The sequence below is a fragment of the Neomonachus schauinslandi genome, chromosome X (assembly GCF_002201575.2).
Source record: "Neomonachus schauinslandi chromosome X, ASM220157v2, whole genome shotgun sequence".
Classification (NCBI taxonomy): domain Eukaryota; kingdom Metazoa; phylum Chordata; class Mammalia; order Carnivora; family Phocidae; genus Neomonachus; species Neomonachus schauinslandi.
The window spans coordinates 43,960,212-43,980,076 of NC_058419.1; the positions used below are offsets into that span (position 1 = coordinate 43,960,212).

General features: G+C 43.5%; 1 protein-coding gene across 2 annotated transcripts; it reads right to left on the minus strand.

Moving 5' to 3' along the window:
- Window positions 1-1,489: 1,489 nt before the first annotated feature.
- On the minus strand, window positions 1,490-17,108 carry PLP1 (proteolipid protein 1). Of its 2 annotated transcripts, none has more exons than XM_021691358.1 (7): window positions 16,983-17,103; window positions 8,315-8,501; window positions 7,443-7,599; window positions 6,088-6,256; window positions 5,548-5,621; window positions 4,709-4,774; window positions 1,490-3,613 (listed from the first exon to the last, which is right to left on the minus strand). In XM_021691358.1, the coding sequence occupies exons 1-7, from the start codon at window positions 16,984-16,986 to the stop codon at window positions 3,542-3,544; spliced, it is 729 nt and encodes a 242-aa protein (XP_021547033.1). In that variant the 5' UTR covers window positions 16,987-17,103; the 3' UTR covers window positions 1,490-3,541. The 2 variants fall into 2 exon arrangements, with proteins under 2 accessions (XP_021547033.1, XP_021547024.1); XM_021691349.1 differs by having other exon boundaries at window positions 2,702-3,613; window positions 7,338-7,599; window positions 16,983-17,108.
- Between the last annotated feature and the right edge of the window lie 2,757 nt (window positions 17,109-19,865).

Sequence of the window (19,865 nt, forward strand, 5' to 3'; positions counted from 1 at the left end):
AGATGCTCTCAGCTTCTAAGAGCCTGGAAACTCCATCTATAGATCAGTCCCAGAGGGCAGAGCCAAATAAGGGCAGATGGAGAACACGGCTTTCTTGGGAACTGGCTTTCTGCTGTTCTGAGGCAAAAATACATTCACTCTATAGCACCCTGAATCAATTCTCCAAAATATGGTGCTGTGTCCTTGTTTGCCAGTGTCTAAAAATAAGTCCTTGTCATATTTTTATGCTTTTTGTCTTAACGTCATCCAACCAGACTTGCTTGCAGAATATTAATTGTGGTGAAGCAGAAATCAGGAGATTACACTGAAACTACTTTTCAGCGGAGCTCCTTAACTGACGACTGACCTGTTGCCCCCAGCTAAAGTCTCCTTTCTCGGCAATCGTGCTCCTTGCCAGCAGCAACTATGGGACAGTGAATCTACTCCTAATTTTAAGTCAGCTTTCTTTGGGCAGGTCATTAGAGTGCTGTCCAAGAGTGTCACATTCTAGCCTAGGGTTGTAAAAGGGATTAAACACTGTGTCCCAAGTGGGCTAGTGGGCGGGCCATCCAAGGTAATAGGTGTCACTAATTTATTTTAATAGTGCCCTGCCACCAGCTGTTTAAATTTACATTGTCGGGGCGCCTGGGTGGCTCAGTTGGTTAAGCGACTGCCTTCGGCTCAGGTCATGATCCTGGAGTCCCGGGATCGAGTCCCGCATCGGGCTCCCTGCTCAGCGGGGAGTCTGCTTCTCCCTCTGACCCTCCCCCTCTCAAGCTCTCTCTCTCTCTCTCTCATTATCTTTCTCAAATAAATAAATAAAATCTTTAAAAAATAAAAATAAATAAAAATAAAATAAAAATAAAAAAATAAAAATAAATAAATTTACATTGTCTTTACCATATCTACTCTGCCCCTACCTTAAACCTTTCATCCAGTACTTTTCATATAAAACTAACATTATTCATGTATGAAGCACTGAGGGCTCATTATTGGAATATCCAAACAATTGAAAGAGAACGTAGCAATAACTTAATCCTCAATACACCAGGGCTGGGGCACCATTATATTAAAGAAGTAACTGTATTTGAGTCTGAATGAGCAGAACGCTCTGAAACCCAGCTTCTAAGAGAAAAGAAACCTTAAAACAGGCATGTCCAGGTATATAGGCTTTCGCTGTATATACTTGACTAGAAGTTCTCAGGTATTAAGACCTGAGTTCTACAAAAACAAAAACAAAAATAAACAACAACAAAAACCCCCACCTGTGTTCTAGTCAAGCTCAGGTATGTACTTATTGGGTTTCTTTGCGTAATTTACTTTGTTTCTTAGTGTCCCAAGCTATAAAAAAAGAAGTGATTTATCTATTTTTTATGTCAGAAAATTGTTGTGAGAATGACTTGGGTGACCTGAAAAATAAATAAGCTCCTTGAACAAAGCACAATAAAGGTCTAATTATTCGAGTTTCTATTGCGGGGTTACACAAAACAATTCACTCAAAGGACACAATGTTTGATTGAGAACATTCTTAATTTTATTTTTCTTTAATTTTATAAAATTCATTTTGTAAGATAAGTTCCTAAAAGTTTATCCTTTATGTGTGTTAAAATTGAAATTTTGTATCAGAAATGAAGGAAACACTTTCAGTTAACTCTCTTTGTGTGTGTATATGTGTGTATGTATGCGTGGGAGGTTTTCAGGGAAGGGTTGGTTATTTGTTATGTTATTAAATCAAAACAAAACACAAGATATGGATTACTTCACTTTCCTTGATCTTGATTGGTTTCTTACAGAACCTTTTCCATCTCCTCCCTCTATGCAGCCTGGAAGCTTATCTTGTATACTGGTCTGAAAACAAATATTAAGTATCTTTTTGCAAACATCTTACTTCTCCTCAAACATTGCTGAACCAACTTTGGGGGAAAAAAAACAACTCTTTACAACAAAAGAGCCACCTACAGTCATATCTGTAAGATCTCTTTCCATAAAGACCAATCAGCCTTTTCTTTTTTAACCCAAAGTTAACAAACACAGAAAGAGAAGCCTGAAACCTGGGAGTTATTCAGGTTTCCAACTCTTTCCACCTTTCTGTTTCCATGGAAGCTTACCAACTGAATAGCTGATGGCTGGGGCATTCTATTAAGTGATCTATACTAGGAGAGAATAACCTATATGTTAAACCTGACTCTTTAACACATTGAGTTAGCACTGCTAAATCAAATCATCCCCCATTAGCTTAAAAAGAACAATCAAATAGGTTATTCAAATTGAGGTTCAAATTCACCAAATCCGTTTCTGCAAAGAGCAGAATAATTTGGAGAAAATCTAGTGGATGTATGGAACTAGCCAATTTTAAATATTATTTGCAATGTTTAACGTTCAATGTCCATTTGCTAAAGAATCATTATCAAAGAATCATTCTCTAGACCTTTCTGGTACAACCCCAAACAAGTGATAAACAAACTGGTAAATGTGAAATACGCATCATTCAGAAACAAATCAAGATCTTCAAATCATCTTCTATGACCAAATGGATAATACCCCATGAAAAGAGCACCATTGTGAAGATATGACAGAGGCCAGAGTATACAACTAATTAACAGAAAAAAGACACGCTATCCAAAGAGTTATCTATCCTGTGTCTACCAGAGGGCTGGCTCAGTTTACACTGTTAGCCACTAACAACTGCTGCTCCTTAGGCCAGTCTTTTTTTTTTTTTTTTTTTTTTTTAATGAGCTAGTTTCTTTCTGTTCTCAGCTCCTTGGAAACCACAGGGTTGTCATGGTAGCTGTTATCAAGGAAAAGGGAGTGAGAAGATGCTGACAATACCCTGCTTCTTTTCTCTAATAAGGTGTAAAGCCAGGTGCCCACTTGGTCTACACAGACACTACGCTCCCTTATGCTGTAAGTAAGATTGGCTGAGTTAGGGCTTAAATAGTCCATCGCCATCAGGGTCAGTGCTCTCTTTCTATGGGTGAAAGATCCTTGCTTTGACCCCCTTCTCCCAGCTGCAATAGGTAGATTTGGGCAAATGCTTTTATTGTTTTGTTGGCATTCTTTTTTTTCTTCTATCTTCCGTGGTAAGAGGGAGACAGGAGTGGGGTCTCTGTTTTGTACATCAAGGAGAATATATTTGGCCCCAATAGATGTCAAGGGGACCAGGTACATCCCTTCTCTCTACCTGAGCATCTTTTTTTCCACTTTGTTTCCATCAGTGGAAGTGCCCTTTGAAGAGAAAACACTTCCTGGTCCTCAGGAGATGCTTGAAAATTGAATTAGAGCCTCCATTCCTTTGTGACTTGCAGTTGGGGAGTCACCATCTGAAGCATTTCCCATTTCTAGCAGGAACCAGCTGTGAAGCAAAATGACTAAAAGAGGTACATAAGAGGGGAGAGTCCAGAGAGAGACATTAATCACCACAAGACTCTCCTTTCTTGTTACACTCGTCAAGTAAGAAGAGGGCCAGTCAGTGGCAAAGGCAAGAGTTAACATGGGAGACGCAGCACTGTAGGCTGTGTGGTTAGAGCCTCGCTATTAGAGAAAGGGACATTTCTACAGGAGATCAGAACTTGGTGCCTCGGCCCATGAGTTTAAGGACGGCAAAGTTGTAGGTGGCAGCAATCATGAAGGTGAGCTGTAGGAAGAGAAGAGAAAATATGAGTGAGAGCTTTTGCGAATGAGGAAGGGTAGAAATAAAATCAGTGAAATAAAGGAAAAACCCCTGATCTGTAAAAAGCAGCATGTCCCAGGCTCTCACCCTACATGCCTGACTAGAAGTACTCTCTGAGACATTTCCTTCTAATGGCTCAGGCCCAGAGAATCAACTCGATGAGGGTTTATTCCACACCTATGCTAAGTCCTGGCACTGGGTTTTCCTCAGGAAAGTGAACAGTGCATTGGGCTCTGCCATCATCCCATCCACATGTCTGAGTGACCTCGAGTCACAGGCTGCTTGCTGCCGACACACGGTCACAAGGGGCAGAACAACCCTCCCTGCTTCATGCATCAGTTTATTTTCCAGAATGAGGAACAACTCCAGTTTGCATAAAAACCTCAGCAGTAGGGGCCAGGAGTTCTGCGAGCTTATCCTTATCACTGCTTACTTAATGACTACAGATAAATTCCTTCACCCTTCAGTGCCCTAGGTTTTTCATCTGAACAATGAATGCACCCCATTGACACTGCACTGGAACACCATTGGCAGAACCTGGGGCATAGGATCACACTGTAGTAATAACAGTTCTAATAATGTCAGAAGGTCCTCCCAGGGTTTTCAGGAGAGTAAGTAAATCCCTTGGAGAGTGCCCGAGGTGGATTCGTATTGACAGCATATAGAATTCCAGGCTTTGGAAAATCATGTTTAGTAATGTTTCCTTGTTCTTTCACTCATCTGACCAGCATGGGTTGAGAATTAACTGCAATTTATGACTGCAAAGCTCTTGGCACTATTACATGCTCTGTAAATGTTAAATATTATCATTTCTGACTATTAATCTCTTACCTTCTCTTTCCCCACACCACTATTCCTGTTCCTGTCTAATTTCTGAAGTCTCTCTACCTTGCCAACCCAAAGTAGAAGTTCACAGTCTACACTTTGTTGTCTCTTCCCAGGCGCTTGCTTCTCTCTGGCATCACAAGTTTAGCAGTCTATCTTTTTGCCTTTCAGCATAGTTGTACCCAAGCTATCCCAGGACCATTTATTTGCCAGGATCACATTCAGACAACTCACCAGGGAAACCAGTGTGGCAGCAGCCCCCACAAATGCAGCAATAAACAGATGGAAGGTCATTTGGAACTGCAAGAAAATGCAAAAGGGAGGAGAGTTTCTTGCAGCTGCAAAAATATGCTCTGCTGTAGATCATGCATGCAGCTTCTTGTGTGTGAATTCTGCATCTATAACTAAACTCACTTCCCTGAGTGTAGGCCTCCTGTTCTTTAATGTACGTCACAGCACCTAGCCCCAGAGCACTCAGAACACAAAGTATTCATAAAACACTCAAAAATATTTTAATCAACTGGTTCCCTACAGTTGTACCCAGAATCCCCAAATTTAAAGTCATGGTTTAAAGTTTGAACGTTTAAAGCTACTGCCTTCTTCTTCAGGATTTACTTTTATTCCCCTGCCTCATTTGTGGATGATATCCATTGCCAATACAGTGTTTTCCTCTTTCAAATGTACTTTTTGTTTTTACTTATCATTAGAGACGGAGGGGTTCCAAACTGAAAGTGGTTTTGTAAAACCTATGAGTATGTCTCTATGCAGAAATCATTTTCTTGATAAGGTTTTTAACTAAAAGAATATTTTTTTTCACTTGGGGGATTTTTCATTAATCTCTATCTTTACCTAAAACTACAAATCTCTCCTTTAAGGAAGGAAGTCTTGGAATGGAAGGCTTTCTATGCAGCTCTAAGGGAAATAGATGTTTTAACATCTATGCTCAAAATCCAGCAAAAACAAAAAAACAAAACAAAAAAAAAAACCTGTGGCTTTTAAAATTGAAGGCCATGGGTAGAAATTTGTATGGTACAAGCCATTCCATTGTGAAAGAACTCAAATGGCCCACTCACCTCGGCTGTTTTGCAGATGGAAAGAAGGTTGGAGCCACACACCTTGCCAGGGAAAGCATTCCATGGGAGAACACCTGAGTAAGACACACAAGTCAACCAGGGTGAGCTTCATGGAGTTGTGGGGCTCCACAGAGATTTTCTTTCAGAGCCCTTCTTACACCTTTAATCATCCTGGCTGAAAAGTTGAATCCCACTAACAATCAGGATCCTCTTTTGTAAAGATTTGCAAAAAAAAAAAAAAAAAAATAGAAGGTGGTACTGAACAGTTGTGTAATCTTGTGTTTGTTATTGAAATATACTGCTTCTCAACCAGGCTAGAGCAGTGTTACCAGCCAAGAAAACTCCCACCACTTCCAAGAGAAGTTCCCTTCCAAGGGAAGAAATCTCTCCAATTTCAGTGGGGAGGGAATAACAAACTAAGATCCAGGCATCCATAACATTTTTCCCTATAATCACCACCCTTGTCATCCCAAGTAAAGAACCAAATATATAGTGCTTTCACAGGGGTAAGAGAGCCAAGGCACCAATACCCTAACTCACCATACATTCTGGCATCAGCACAGAGACTGCCTATACTGGCAGAAGTCTTGCTGGGGAAGGCAATAGACTGGCAGGTGGTCCAGGTGTTGAAGTAAATGTACACAGGCACAGCAGAGCAGGCAAACACCAGGAGCCACACAATGGTCAGGGCATAGGTGATGCCCACAAACTAAAACAATTGACATGGGGTGGTTAGAAATCAGCATCGGCCTGCAGACATTGAAGCACAAACTGGGAGATCCTGGAGTGGCATGTGCCAGACAGGAAACCAGATTCCAGGGATCTCCACCAAATGAAATTAGTAAGCAGGGCACCTCTGCCAAATGTCGTTGGCAGTATCTACTAGAGAACTGGCCCCAAGTGTGATGGAGGGTGGCGGGAATGGGTGGGGGTTGGAGTGAGGAGGATCCCTGGGTTAGAGAGGCTTCAGGAGATTTTTTGGGCAGATAAGGTGTAAAGAAATCAAAGCAGATCTTGAAAGAAAGTCGTGCCATTTCTCACCTTAGGCTGAGCTTAGAAAATATTCCTCGTCATGAGACTTTTCATCCCTAGTCATTGAGCAAAGCCAATAGGAGGTTTAAATTTCAGATCCAAAAACCTTTCTAAGCCAACTGCTGGCCACAAAAGGTATCACCATAACCCACAGATATTCAACCCCCAAAAGATCTTACTTAACTCTAGAGACTGAAAACCAATGTGTGCCTCACTAGAAGCAGGGATAACCCTCAGACAAAGATGAAGCATTAAATATGTATATCCATGTTAGTTTCCTCTGGGACCTCCAACAGTGTAGAATCCCAGAATATTGGGAATTCCACCTTGGAGTAGAATTATTTAATTTCCATGATCCACCCTCCCTCTCAGATCAGGTACCTGCGTCTCAATCCCATGAGTAGCATTTAGGTTCTTAGGTGGTCAAATCTAATTTTATTGTGGTCCCTGCTAAGAGGAGAGTAAAGGAATACCAACAGATGGCTTAGAAATGGTCCGATTTTATGAAGTATCCACAAAAGTCATGCTTTTTTTTTTTTTTTTGAGATGAAATTTTCTAGGGAATTTTTGAAAGGTGAGGCTAAGCCAACTGGGCACCACGTTCTTCCTGACCTTCTCGTTCAGCTGTAGCCATCACTTCCTCACTCAAAAGCCAGGCCCCTAGAGAGGACCCAGCCTTGGGTGGGGATGAGGCCACAGACTCACGCCCAATTATCCCCCACCCCTTGTTATTGCCACAAAATCCTGAGGATGATCACCTTGTCGGGATGTCCTAGCCATTTTCCCAAACAATGACACACCCGCTCCAAAGAATGAGCTTGATGTTGGCCTCTGGAACCCCTCCCCTTCTGGCCCCCTGTTACCGTTGCGCTCAGGCCCTTGCCGCAGATGGTGGTCTTGTAGTCGCCAAAGATCTGCCTGACTGCGCCGGTGGTGTAGAAGCCCTCAGCCAGCAGGAGGGCCCCATAAAGGAAGAAGAAAGAGGCAGTTCCATAGATGACATACTGGAAGGCATGGATCCTGCATGAACAGATAAACAAAAGATATCAGGAAACCTTATTAACTGAGGAACTGGTTCCCTTCCTGAGTAAGTAAGGTGGACACTTGAGTGAGCACCTAAACAAGGCTAGGAATTTTTTAGAGGAATCACTAGGTTCCTCCACCCCTTGCTTACCCTGTGACCTGAAGAACTGGGGCTCTATTCTCCTTGGCCTGACTCTTCAGAGATGTTTCCTCAGAGGAGAAAGCAGAGAGGAGCTAGACTAGGAGGAAGAGGGATGAAGGAATAGGGGCCTAACGTGCTAGGAACAGGAAAGTCTTCGTACGGAGCCTGAGCAGACTCAAACAGTATGTCAAACCAAGAGCAGCAGCCCCAGTCTGTCCAGCCATTGTGCCTTTCCTGAGTTCTCCATACCTATCACTGCAGAGGCTCCAACTCAGTCAATGTTAACTTTACGGGCAGAAGTTAGAACACGTGGGACAAAGCAAGTGCAGTGGGGGGTGAGAAGTGGGCTGGCAGGCAGACAGAACTCCCCTTTCTGAATTTGGCATTTCCCCCTCATTCAGGACCTCAGATGGGGCATAGTTGAAATCTGCAAACAGAGGGAAGACTCGGGAATCCTGTCTGGCTCTAGGCTAAACCCCCTACTAATCACTAAGGAGCTAATGAGTTCTATATGTCTCCAGGGAGAGAGGGGAAATAAAGAGGGGTTTGTGTATGATAACAGGTACTTACACATTGATGAGATACTCATAGTCCTGGTAGTTTTTGGAGAAATAGGTCTCAATGAGCTTTTCTGTGCCAGTGAGTGCTTCATGTCCACAGCCACAGAACAGTGCCACCCCAAAGAAACATAATCCAGTGGCCACCAGGGAAGCAAAGGGGGCCCCTACGAGACATCTTGCACAGCACTCTAACAAGCCTGGGAAGGAAGGAGGGAAAAAGTCAGGGATATTCCATAAGTAGCTCATGCCACTCATACCTCTCTGCCAGACCAGTCAAGCCCTGCGCTCACATGCACAGATGGAGTAGTCACTCCAGAGTCCAAAAGCACAAGAGTCTCCAACTTTAGGCTTCTGGAATGTGAGATTGACCCAAAAACCATCACTTTGTTCCATTCTTGAAAATAAGTCCTTAATTTTAATTCCCAGAATGTATGGGTTTTTAAAATAATCTGTCATCAAAGTAGCAAGCTGGGGAGATTATGCGAGCATCCTCTCCTTTTTTATTCTGATTTGTTTCTTTCAGTCATTTATCAACTCTTATGGAGTACTTACTATATGACCAGCATTGTGCCAGGTGTTATGTGGGATGTGAAAACATAAAAGACATAGACTTCACCATATGGGAGTCTTTTGTTTACTGAGGAAGAATGAGCTAAGTAGACCTAATATTTTCAACTAACAATTTTAGGCAGCCAAGTAAGTGGTTACAGAAGGTAAATGCAACAAAAGTTCCACAAAGGGACGGGTGCAGGCCAGAGATGTTGGTATTGTCAGACAGGATTTGAGCTTTGGAGAGCATTCCAGGTGGGGGAAACTTTGGAAATTGCATGCTTCTGGATATTCCTGAACATTGGGTGTATTTGTCGCATGGAATGCTTGCTTCTCTTTCATCTAGAATATTATGTGGAGAGCAGTCCAAAGGGAAGGAGGAAACTGGCAGAGAGCAGGAGACAGTAATGGGAGGGTGACTATTATTCACAGTAATAAAAATGCAAGCTTGATGATTTTTGAACACTTTGCTTGGCTGATTTGTCCCCCTATATTGCAGCTTGGCCAATATCTGCACCCTCAGGCTTACACCAGAGTCCTGTCAAAACAGCTACAAAAAGGGGCGCCTGGGTGGCTCAGTCAGTTAAGCGGCTGCCTTCGGCTCAGGTCATGATCCCAGGGTCCTGGGATCAAGCCCCACATCAGGCTCCCTGCTCCGCGGGAAGCCTGCTTCTCCCTCTGCCACTCCCCCTGCTTGTGTTCCCTCTCTCGCTGTGTCTCTCTCTGTCAAATAAATAAAATCTTAAAAAAAAAACAAACAGCTACAAAAAGACTCTATACAAAGTCAGCAAAGCATGAAACCTCTTTCTGGCATGACGAAAACACACCAGAGCCTGGAAACACAGGTGTCTCAAAGTGCTAAGAGTCCCTGAGATACTGAGACCTGTCACCCTAGGCCCCATGCCAGTGTTGCTGAGAAACAGGAAAGGCACACAAGAAGTCGTAGGCTCTAAGAACAGCTGTGCCCCAAGTACTAGCCCCATGCTGTAAGTGCCACATGGAGCAAAACTTAACAAATGTCAAGTAGATGGCAGACTAGATGAGGAAACTGTGGTTCCCTTGGGCCACTTGGCCAGATCCCAAATACATAAAGCATATATGTGTGTGGGGTGTGTGTGTGTGTGTGTGTGCACATGCTGATTTTATACATCTATTCATATATCATATAATATATATAGATATGATATATGAAATATTTTATATATATCATATGTATATATGAATTATATACACATATACAGCTGATGTGCTGAGAAGCTGTTTTTGGAAAAGCATGTTGGAACTCCTTATAAAAAGAAAGCAAATTGTACTAATTTCTAGGTTTGAATTTTTATCCAAATCTCACTTGTCTATGCCATGGTAGCAAGGACTAGAGGAGTCCTTTGCCCTACCCTCTTAATACTAGTACAGTTTCTTTTTAGCCCTGTGTGATTAAACATCTGTGGATCTGCATGGCTGATGCAATGTGAACAGATTTTGAAGGACGACATTATCTCTATGATGAGAAAGTTGAGGTAGAAGGATTTGTCTCTGTTCTCAGAGCCACAGAATGAGTGAGTTCTATTATCCATCATCCCCTAAAATGACAAGCCCTCCCTTGGTCCTCAAAGAGCATCTTCCTCAAAGATTCTGGTATGTGACACCAGAGATGAGGTTCAGAAGCCCAAGGCAAGCAGACTAAGTAGCTAATATTTGCAGCAGAACTGAATTTTCATCCTTTTCCAAGAACTGAAGAACTGCTGTCAGAAAATTTGGCCTCTATGAGAAGCAATCAATTTGTAGCTGTGTTGCTATAGTGGAGGCAAAGTTTACTTAGTATGAACTTGGCAATAGTGCTTGATAACAGTGCTTCATCAGAGCTGTGTGTGTGTGTGTGTGTGTGTTGTGTATACATGCATGTGTGCACCGTGTGTGTTGTGTATACATGCATGTATATACCAGAAAGAAAAACACAGCAGTTCAAATTGATCATTGTTCTCAGGAAACATTCCAGAAATTGATCTTCCTCTTTCTCAACAGGTTAAGATACTAGATGCATCCTGTAAGTTAAGAAAAAGAGCTTGGAAATAAACAGTGCTGCCATTTTCCTACTGTCTATCCAACTCTTCCCCACCCCCAAACTCTAGACTCTTCTAGTAAAGAAGGTCTCTGAAGCCTGAGGGTGGGGGGAGGAGAAGGTCAGTGACCTCTCTGTTCCCTCTCTCCCCAGCACAGGGTCAGGGCTTGGACAGAGCCCTCCATAGCTCCCCTGGACAAAGAAGCCTTGTTTTTTTCTGAGATCCCAGGAGCCTCATTGGTATTCTGCAGGGGCCTGCAGGCCTGGGGGTGGGGAGGGGGTCAGACCCAGGGAACAATGGCAGAACTGTTTATTTAGCCCAGAGTAAGGACAGCCATCAAACCTAGCAAGTTACCGTCCTGTGCCACTCACTCACCCCAGCTTTTTCACCCTGGGAAGAGCTAAATGGCTCAGGTGTGATCAGGGACGAAGGAACTTGAACTCTTGCTAGCCAAACAGGGAATTCCACTCTAAGCTTTAGCTGATGCCCCCTCCAGGGTTATAAAGATAAGAAAAAATCCTCTTTGGTGTATCTGATCCCTTGATCATCATCCAAATAACCAGAGAGTGTCAGATGTAGTGTCCTTACTGGGTGATAAAGGGCTAAGCCTTGGGAGCAACTCTGGATCATCCACCAATATGCTTTCTTTTTACATACATTTTTCCTCTATTTTCTTAGACCTCAAATAACTTCTGCTGCACTGCCACTCAAAGCAAGGGACAAGAAAGACAGGTTTTAATGAGTCTTTAACGTGGAGTTGGAAACAAATGGCCCCAGAAAAATCACTCTGGAGCTCTATAGTTCAACGATATCAACATACACATTACATGTCCATCTCTTCACAGATGAAATGTCGTTCTGGGGACATCTAAGTTCAACAGAAGTGAAGAATCTCAGTCAGTCTGACCAAACAAAAAAATCAACTTTTAAATTTCAATTGGAAAAAACTCAGAACATGCCAAAAAAAACAAAAAATGTGTCTTCATCAAAGTAGTTGACAATCAAAACATTCTGAGAAAGGTCCATGGTGTTCACTTTGGTTTTTCACAGCCCAAGAAATGTCTTTGGGAATGTGTGAACAATAGCCTAAAGCCACAAGCTCTACATTTCAGCACCTTTCATGGTTGAAAGGGTACTGGTTTGATTCAGGAAGGCTGTGAGGGATTCTGAAGTCCTTTGGCTCTCTTAAGAGTCATGCTCACGTTTCCAGGCTAAGCACAGATTGTCACATGGTAGAGTTGGCATAAAAGAACTACAATAATAATAATATTACCCAGTGCAATTCAATTGGATTAAACTGCCTGACTTTGATGAGAGGTCATAGAGAAAAATAATGACCCTTCCCAGTGTTTTCCTTTCATTTCTTTTGATGTGGATTCAGTACAATTACTAAGCATATTTGAAGTAAGCTGGGCACTATGAGAAACAAAAGGGAATTATAAAGGCCAGTCCCTTTCTTCAATGACCTTTCAGTCTTGCTAGGGAGAACAAACTTGTGTCTGTGAATCAAAGACCAAAGCTACCTATAACTTAGTGTTAAAATGTATATGATCAAGTCCTGTGAGCAAAATGTAAGCAAAGGTGTTGGCTAGATTTATCCACAAACTTCCAAAATGAGTCTAATCAATCTGTGCTAGAACTTCAAGCCCTTCTGACCAATAGTTTTCACAGGAATCTGACAAAGATCAACAGGACCATTGTTAATCTTATCCAGATCCATGTCCATCCAAGGGACTGTGTTGATCCTGATGCTGTCTCTTTAAGCAGGAGCCAAGAGCTCCCAAACCCTCCTTCCTTTCCCATGCCCTGGGCACGCCTCAAGGACCAGCTTCATGATGGAAATTCAGTGTGAATCTGGGAACTCATCAAAGGGAGGAGAGGAAGGGCTTTCAGTGAAAGAGATGGTAGAAAGAGACCAATTGTGCCTTGCACAATTCCTAGCCTGTCCCTTGAATCCAGCTGACAAAGGGAGAGATAGAAGAACCCTATACAATAGATCTAAACAACAGGCAAACTCATTGAATGAAAAACTGGCCCCATCTCCCTAAGTCTCTAATCTGCTCTACAGTCTTACCCTCCTCCCAGAACCCACCCCTTAACCTCACTCCATGAACAGAGGCCTCCTTGATTGGGGCCTATAGCAGTTGACAGGGCCAAGATGCTAGAGCAACCGTGACTGGTACTGGGGATGGATGGAGATCAGTGGGTGGGTTCTAGGAGTAAAACAACAATCATCAGGAGGTGCCAGAGACAAAGACTTTTGCTTCTGGCCTTATCCTGGTCAGACAAAGCCCTGACTATAATCTTGTCTTCCCTACATGAACTCAGCACTTATACTGCATTCAAGTGGTGGAAGGGGGCCCTGCAACCACTGGGACATGGGAATCTAAGCCTAATGGATGGTCAAGTCATATGGATAAAGTTAAATAAAAAGGAAACTCAGCCTCTTGTTTGGACAGATATTATTATTACTATAGCAACAGCATTTGGACCAATTTATTTCCTATACTCCCTACTCCTCCCCAAACACACACATCACACACACACACACACACACACACACACGCCAATATATGCCCAAACATTGGGAGGTTGGAATAGAAGCTTGATTACTAAACTCTATTCCTGACACATTGTCTTCATCTTGCCCATGTATGTGGAGGTAAAAGAGAACTTGCCCATGTATGTGGAGGTAAAAGAGAAGCACCTGATAATAAGCTAAGAGACAACATTTTCTATACCTTATTCCTTAGGTCAGTCTCTCACCGTTTCCTCCTCTCTCCTTGGTTGCAGTGTGAAGCTGATCTGGGGAGCTTTGTTCTCTTCCTTGGGATGTCACTGATTCTTTTCCAGAGCCCTGCCTAGCAGAGAGCTCAGAGGCAAGTACAGAGCAGTAAGATCACCTTTACAACCATTTTTAAATAGCCAAGGAGGAAGTAATCAATCAGTACTCATGGGGTTTTTGAGGTAAGTTTGGAACTGGGTAGGCCCTAACAGTGGGAAAGAAAGGGAAACCTGCTGTTTGCCTTCCAGGTTGATGTGACCTTACCTGATCATGTCACTGCCCTGACTCAATCTTCTCTGGATCTGAAGTTCTGTAGGCAAGGAGGGCATTTCTACATTGTTTTCTTTCAAGACCAAGAACTATACCCTGGGGATGGTTTTCAGGGCTTCAAGATACTACACAAAAAGGCAATGAGGGAAAAAGATGCCACTAGCTGGGTGCCAGTGCCTTGATGGGTTTAAACACTCTATGTCCCCTCCCACCCATCTCCCAGGGGTTCTTAGGCCTTACTACTACTTATATAGCTTTGAGAGGATAGTTCCAGTTGTCAGGCTCTTGACTAAACTTCCAGCTTTCATAGCGCAGAGCCAGGGCAAAAGCCCCTCCAAGCAGAGCAAGCCTTTCAGTTTGCTTGGCTCTTCAAGAGCTCCTCTGGCTCTGCAGGGCCAAGGTGAGGAATGGGGTGGGGAAGGCTGTCATGATCTTTTTAGTCACTGTCTCTAGGGGGAGTAAATGAGTATGCTGGTTTGGATCTGGTTTCTTTTTAGCTCTTGGCATTCTTGTGGCATTCTTGCCATCCTGGTGGGATGCAGTTAGTCTTCAGGAATTTTGTAAAACTGGACCCCTGCTTTGTATCCACACTTCTTTCTTGCCTGGGCTACCCTCACTTAGCCTGCACCAGCCAACACTACCCTCCTCGGCAAACAGCCACCTTTGGAGGGAAGCATCACAGTGTAGTTACCAGGGTAACAGCCACTGTTCTCAGACAACAGGCTTGCAGGAGCCAATGTTTTGCTGTTCAGTAATGGCATTGTGTTACTGAGCAGAGAATAATCAGCTACTGCTCTTTAGCTCTTTTCCGGTTCCATTGTTATCCCAAAGACTCATTTAGAACATACCCTTCCCAAGTCAGGACAAACTTTAATGAACTATCATTTCCCCCATAAACCTTTTATATAGATAATACTGAATTCAGTGTTCCTCTCTGCTTCCCATCCTGTAAGATTGTATGTGGTTGAGGTAGTGAGCTCTATGTTTCTGGGGGTGATTAAACAAAGGCGATAGGAACATTTAATTAGCTGTTGTAGAAGGGAATCCTGCCTTGAGAGTTGGCTCGGGCAGCTTCTAAAGTTCCTTCCAATCCCAGATTCCACGATATAATTTGTCTACTACAATTGTTGAACAGCAACACACTCCATGTCGGAAGTAGTAGCAGTACAGTACCTTGTTAGAGATGGTCTATTATTTACAAAGGACTTGAGATACTTTGTTATTGAATAATTGAAAACTCAGTGGCTACACTCATGTGCACCTGGCCCAAGGATTGCCCACCCCCAAGATCTGGGATCCAATACACAACCTCAACTGTGCCCTTATCTGTGGCAATCTCCCCTGGAGATTCCCCTGGAGGAAATCATCCAGCCTCCATAACAGGAAACTGTCCCTGTGGTCACCTCATTTGTTCCTGCCTTTTCCTCAAGGCTTTCATCCCCTGAGGAAGTAATAGTCCACATCGTTCTTTACTCCCTCTCCATTTTTTAATTCACAACCTACCCAATCAGCTGCCTTGACATTACATAGGGTTCCTGATGTTACCGAGGGTAGGAACTGAGTTCCCCTAACATTCACCTCTCACCTGGCTACACTCAGTTGGTAAAATGATTCTTACCCAAGTGCACAAAGTATACACAAAGAAAGCCCAAACCACTTTGGAAAGAGTAAGAGTCAGCTTATACACGTGTTATTGCATAATAATTGGTATGATCATTATTTATAATTGTTATAGAGCTTGCCCATTTTCAAAGGACATCCACATCATTATTACTTGATTTTCACAACCCTGAAAGTAGACAAAGCAGTTATTGTTATCCCCATTTTCCAGAAGATGAAGTGATAATTCACAGTGATCTACCCAAGGTCATGAAGTTCGTAAGTGGCAGATCTGGGATTCGAACCTGGTTGTGTTGGCTCTAGTCCAGTGCCCTGCCCTCTTAGTTATCCATGTTGAATACATGCTTCAAAGATCTCTCTCAGGATGAAACAACCTAAAGGCTGACACCAGCTTAATATAATCGAAAACCTTTTTCCATGGATGTTGCTGGAGTCTTCTGGGTACTACATTTGATGGTGAATACAGAGGACAATTGATTCTCGTTTCATTTAGGATACATTCAAGCTGCTACTCTTTTGCCAAATGTGAACGATGTCTGCACATCTCTGTGGCATCCTGTGTGGACAAAGACCCTTGTGCTCTGTACTCTGAGTAAACACTACCAAAGACCAGATCTTATAGCTTCTCTCTTTGTTCATAGAACCTGGAGAAGCCTTCAGTACTCAACCAAGTCAGTAAGAGCCTTAAGGTCCCAGCAGCTTCCCTGTCATAGGAGGGATTTAGAGTCTGAATCATGCCCTCAGAAAGGCTGAGTCTGTGATATTTGCTAGATATGGTCACCCATATATGTGTGCCTGCATGCACATGCGCACACACACACACACACCTGCTACCCATATCCACTCCCCATGGTAAAGCCATTGAGGCCTTTATTTTCATTCCCTGAACCTGAGATTGGCCCTCTCAGCCATAGCCAAGCCTGAGTTCCATCTTGCCCAATTTCCCAATTTCCTTCTGATGCCAAACAGAGTCCAAATTTTGTATCAGCAAGCAGTTATTTTATACATCTGAGGGCTAGCCAACACTCATTTGTCTCCAGAAGAACCAGGGATGTCAGCTGACCCAGCCACTACCAGGGCCTGAGAACAGGGGAAAAGAGAAGGTAGAGGGAAGTGAGGGGGTAAGAGAACACATGACCATATCCAACCCTCTGGGCACTCTCTCCAAGGACCTGTGGTACTCTCCACGTGCTGCTGGAGTTCTTTGGTAATAAAACAACATTCTCAGTACAGCAGAGAAGGAGTTAACTTAATTGAGTGCTAAGGAATTAAACAAAACAAGTGCCAAAACACAACTCATTGAAACCATTGGAAACCCCGAAACCCTCCAGTTGGAAATTCTCTTGCAAATTTCTGTACCTGCTTGAATCTTCCATGCTAAAGTTTTTGAAACTCACCCATGTCTTTGGAACTCTGACTCCAATTGTAGCCGGCTGGCTAGTCTGCTTTGCGGCTGACTTTGTTCAGCTGGAAGGATCCTAGTCTCTCCAGTCTCCTTCTTCGGTCCTTTACTTTTTCTCTCTGAGTATCTTTGTCCTCTTCTCCTGCAATGAAAAGGGCTTTCTGATTGACAGCCAACCCCCTTAAAGAGACAGGCCCGCTTTCCTCCTCCTCTCCTCCTCCCCTTCTCCTCCCCTTGTCCCCACCTCCTTAGGGATACTCCCTTCTCTAAGGGCTCCATCTTCTCTTTCTGCTTTTCACTGCCAATTGTTTCATTTTCTGTTTTTCTGTTTTTCTCTAAGCCTTGCCTGTGTGGAATTTCACTTTGCTGCAGAGACATCTGGAAATGTGGTTTGGGGTAGAAATAAAAAGATGAAGTTCTAGAAGCCTCCAACTGATGCTTGGGTCTATTTAATGTGGGATGTGGCAGCACAAGTGTCAGAAGCCATGGAAACTGTAGCCCTGGCCAGGTGGTCAAGGTCAGAAACCTAGATGTTATCCCCAGGGTCCTTCCAACTCTGCCCCAACCCCACCCCTCACTCCTAGCTGCTCTTTGCCCTGTCCACCTTTCCCCTTCCCCCCACTCCTTGGGAAATAAGCATCCCTCCCCCTACCCAGCTCTAGAATCACAATAGAGAAGAAAAATAATTCCTTCCAAATCCTTCTTGGTTTCAACCGAATGAGGACAAAACACAAGCTGTTGATTCCACAAACAGATTTTGACTAAGCTAGGGGAGGCTACAATTGTAAAAATTTTATAGATAACAGAGACCCAGAGAGGGGACAAGACCAATGCATGTTCACAGAATAAGGCAAAGAGAAGGTCAGAGTTAGGGATGTCGGTGATTTCCAAGGACCGTTATTGACTTCGAGACAAATCACTAACAGGATCTGGGAATCAGGTAGTCAATATCCCATCCTGAGACTGTAGTGTCATCAAAGAGCTAAGGCCAAGCTGGTGAGAGGCAGGGAGCAGGTTGGGGTAAAGCAGTGGCTGCCAGTAAAGGTGGAGAGAAGGGGAAAGGAAATATAGTCCTTGCCTCAGAGAAAAAAAAAACACTAAGAAAAAATGGCCAAATAACAAAAACAGGGGAAATATATGAAATCTGCCTTACCAATGACAGTTGTTTCTTTTTTTTTTTAAGATTTTATTTATTTATTCATGAGAGACAGAGAGAGAGAGAAAGAAGCAGAGAGAGAAACAGGCTCCCAAAGAGCAGGGAGCCCGATGCGGGACTCGATCCCAGGACCCTGGGATCATGACCTGAGCCGAAGGCAGACGCTTAACCATCTGAGCCACCCAGGCACCCAAATGACAGTTGTTTCTAAAGACTGTGAAGGTATTTGAGTACCTAATGTTAGGTGGAATTAGCCTGGGAAGGTTTTCTAGAAGAGGTGAATCTTAACCACTGTCTATCTAGGCTCCTTGTTAGTGTTCTCTTTCCCTTCAGGGGCCTCAGAGAGACACTGCTCTCTTGACCTTGAGGGCCATATTCTCCCATGGGTGGCCTCTAAGGAAACTGGTTGGCATATAACTTAAGGAGTACTTGTTGGAAGACTCCAGAAAAAGAAGGCATGAACCCCCCACCACCACCACCAAGTTTTTCCTATGGCTTTGCTTTGGGGACAGAGAGGAGAAGAGGAGGTACTGAACAGAGTCTCGAATCTTCCTGTGGTGGAGAGTGACAAGGTTGTGTCTTACAGTGTTCTCTTCGGGCTGTGACCTTGGACATGTTTCTGGCTTGGGCTCTGCCATTAGGAAATGGTTGAGTCTTCTACAGATGTCCCTGTGGCTTCACCCAGGTCCTGAATCCTGCAGTATTTGAGGTTTGTCCAGGATCCTAGAACTCTAGATCCTTTGCTCTTATACCAACCCCAAGGAAAAAGGATCCCTGGAAATGCTGCCCCTTTTGCAGAACTGCATAGTGGTAGTTTTACAGAGTAGACTAGAATAAGACCATATGACTGATGGTAGAAAGTCCCAGGACCCCTGACCTCGCTAGCCCGGCTCTCCAGCCATAGACTCTGCCTATGAAGGAAGCTGGGTTTTAGGATTTTGCCGACAATTAACTTCTGGATGATCATTGTCAGAATGGCCCTGGAGGAGAGGGAGGATCAAAAGCAAGAAGTCACCAAATGTGTGCCCTCAACTCCTCAGATGGCAGAAGGAATCCAGTCCAAACTTTGGGGGTTCTGATTTAGGGAATGAGAGAGATGGTGAGATGGTTTTTCATGGCTCAGATAGATGAGACAGCTCTGCATGCAAGGGAAATTGCTCAGTTCGGGCCACCTCACAAATCTGCTCCTGGATTCTCAGCAGCAGCTCTGGAACTGTTAAGCTACTTGGAAGAAAAGATATGTTCCCAATAAACTCACAGATACAAATTTTTCAACCACATTCCCCAAATACACATTTCTCTTCTCCTTTCCTTCATCTCTATCGCCTTACTATTCATTCTGTCTTCTCCCCAAGTCTCAGTCTTTTTGTCTCTGCTCTCTGTCTCTGTTTCTCTCTCTGTCTCTGTGTCCCTCTTTCTTTTTCTCTCTCCACACTCTTTGATGGATCATATCTTCCTGTCTCCACCTTTTTTTTAGGCCCCTGGATGGGAAAAGGGCTCAGCCAGGTAATGCTCACAGTCTCCAGTTGATTAAGGTTCCAGCTCCCCAGGATCTAGTATGTTGTAGTCACTCTGTATGTCTTGACACTCTGCCTCAGCACCCACTCACCACCCGTCTCTTGAGCCTTCCCCACGGGCTTCATCGGGGTTTCTTTCCAGGTCCTCAAGGGTTGTTTTTTTTAATCTACCCACCCTCACCTATTTCTGCTGCAATTAATTCTA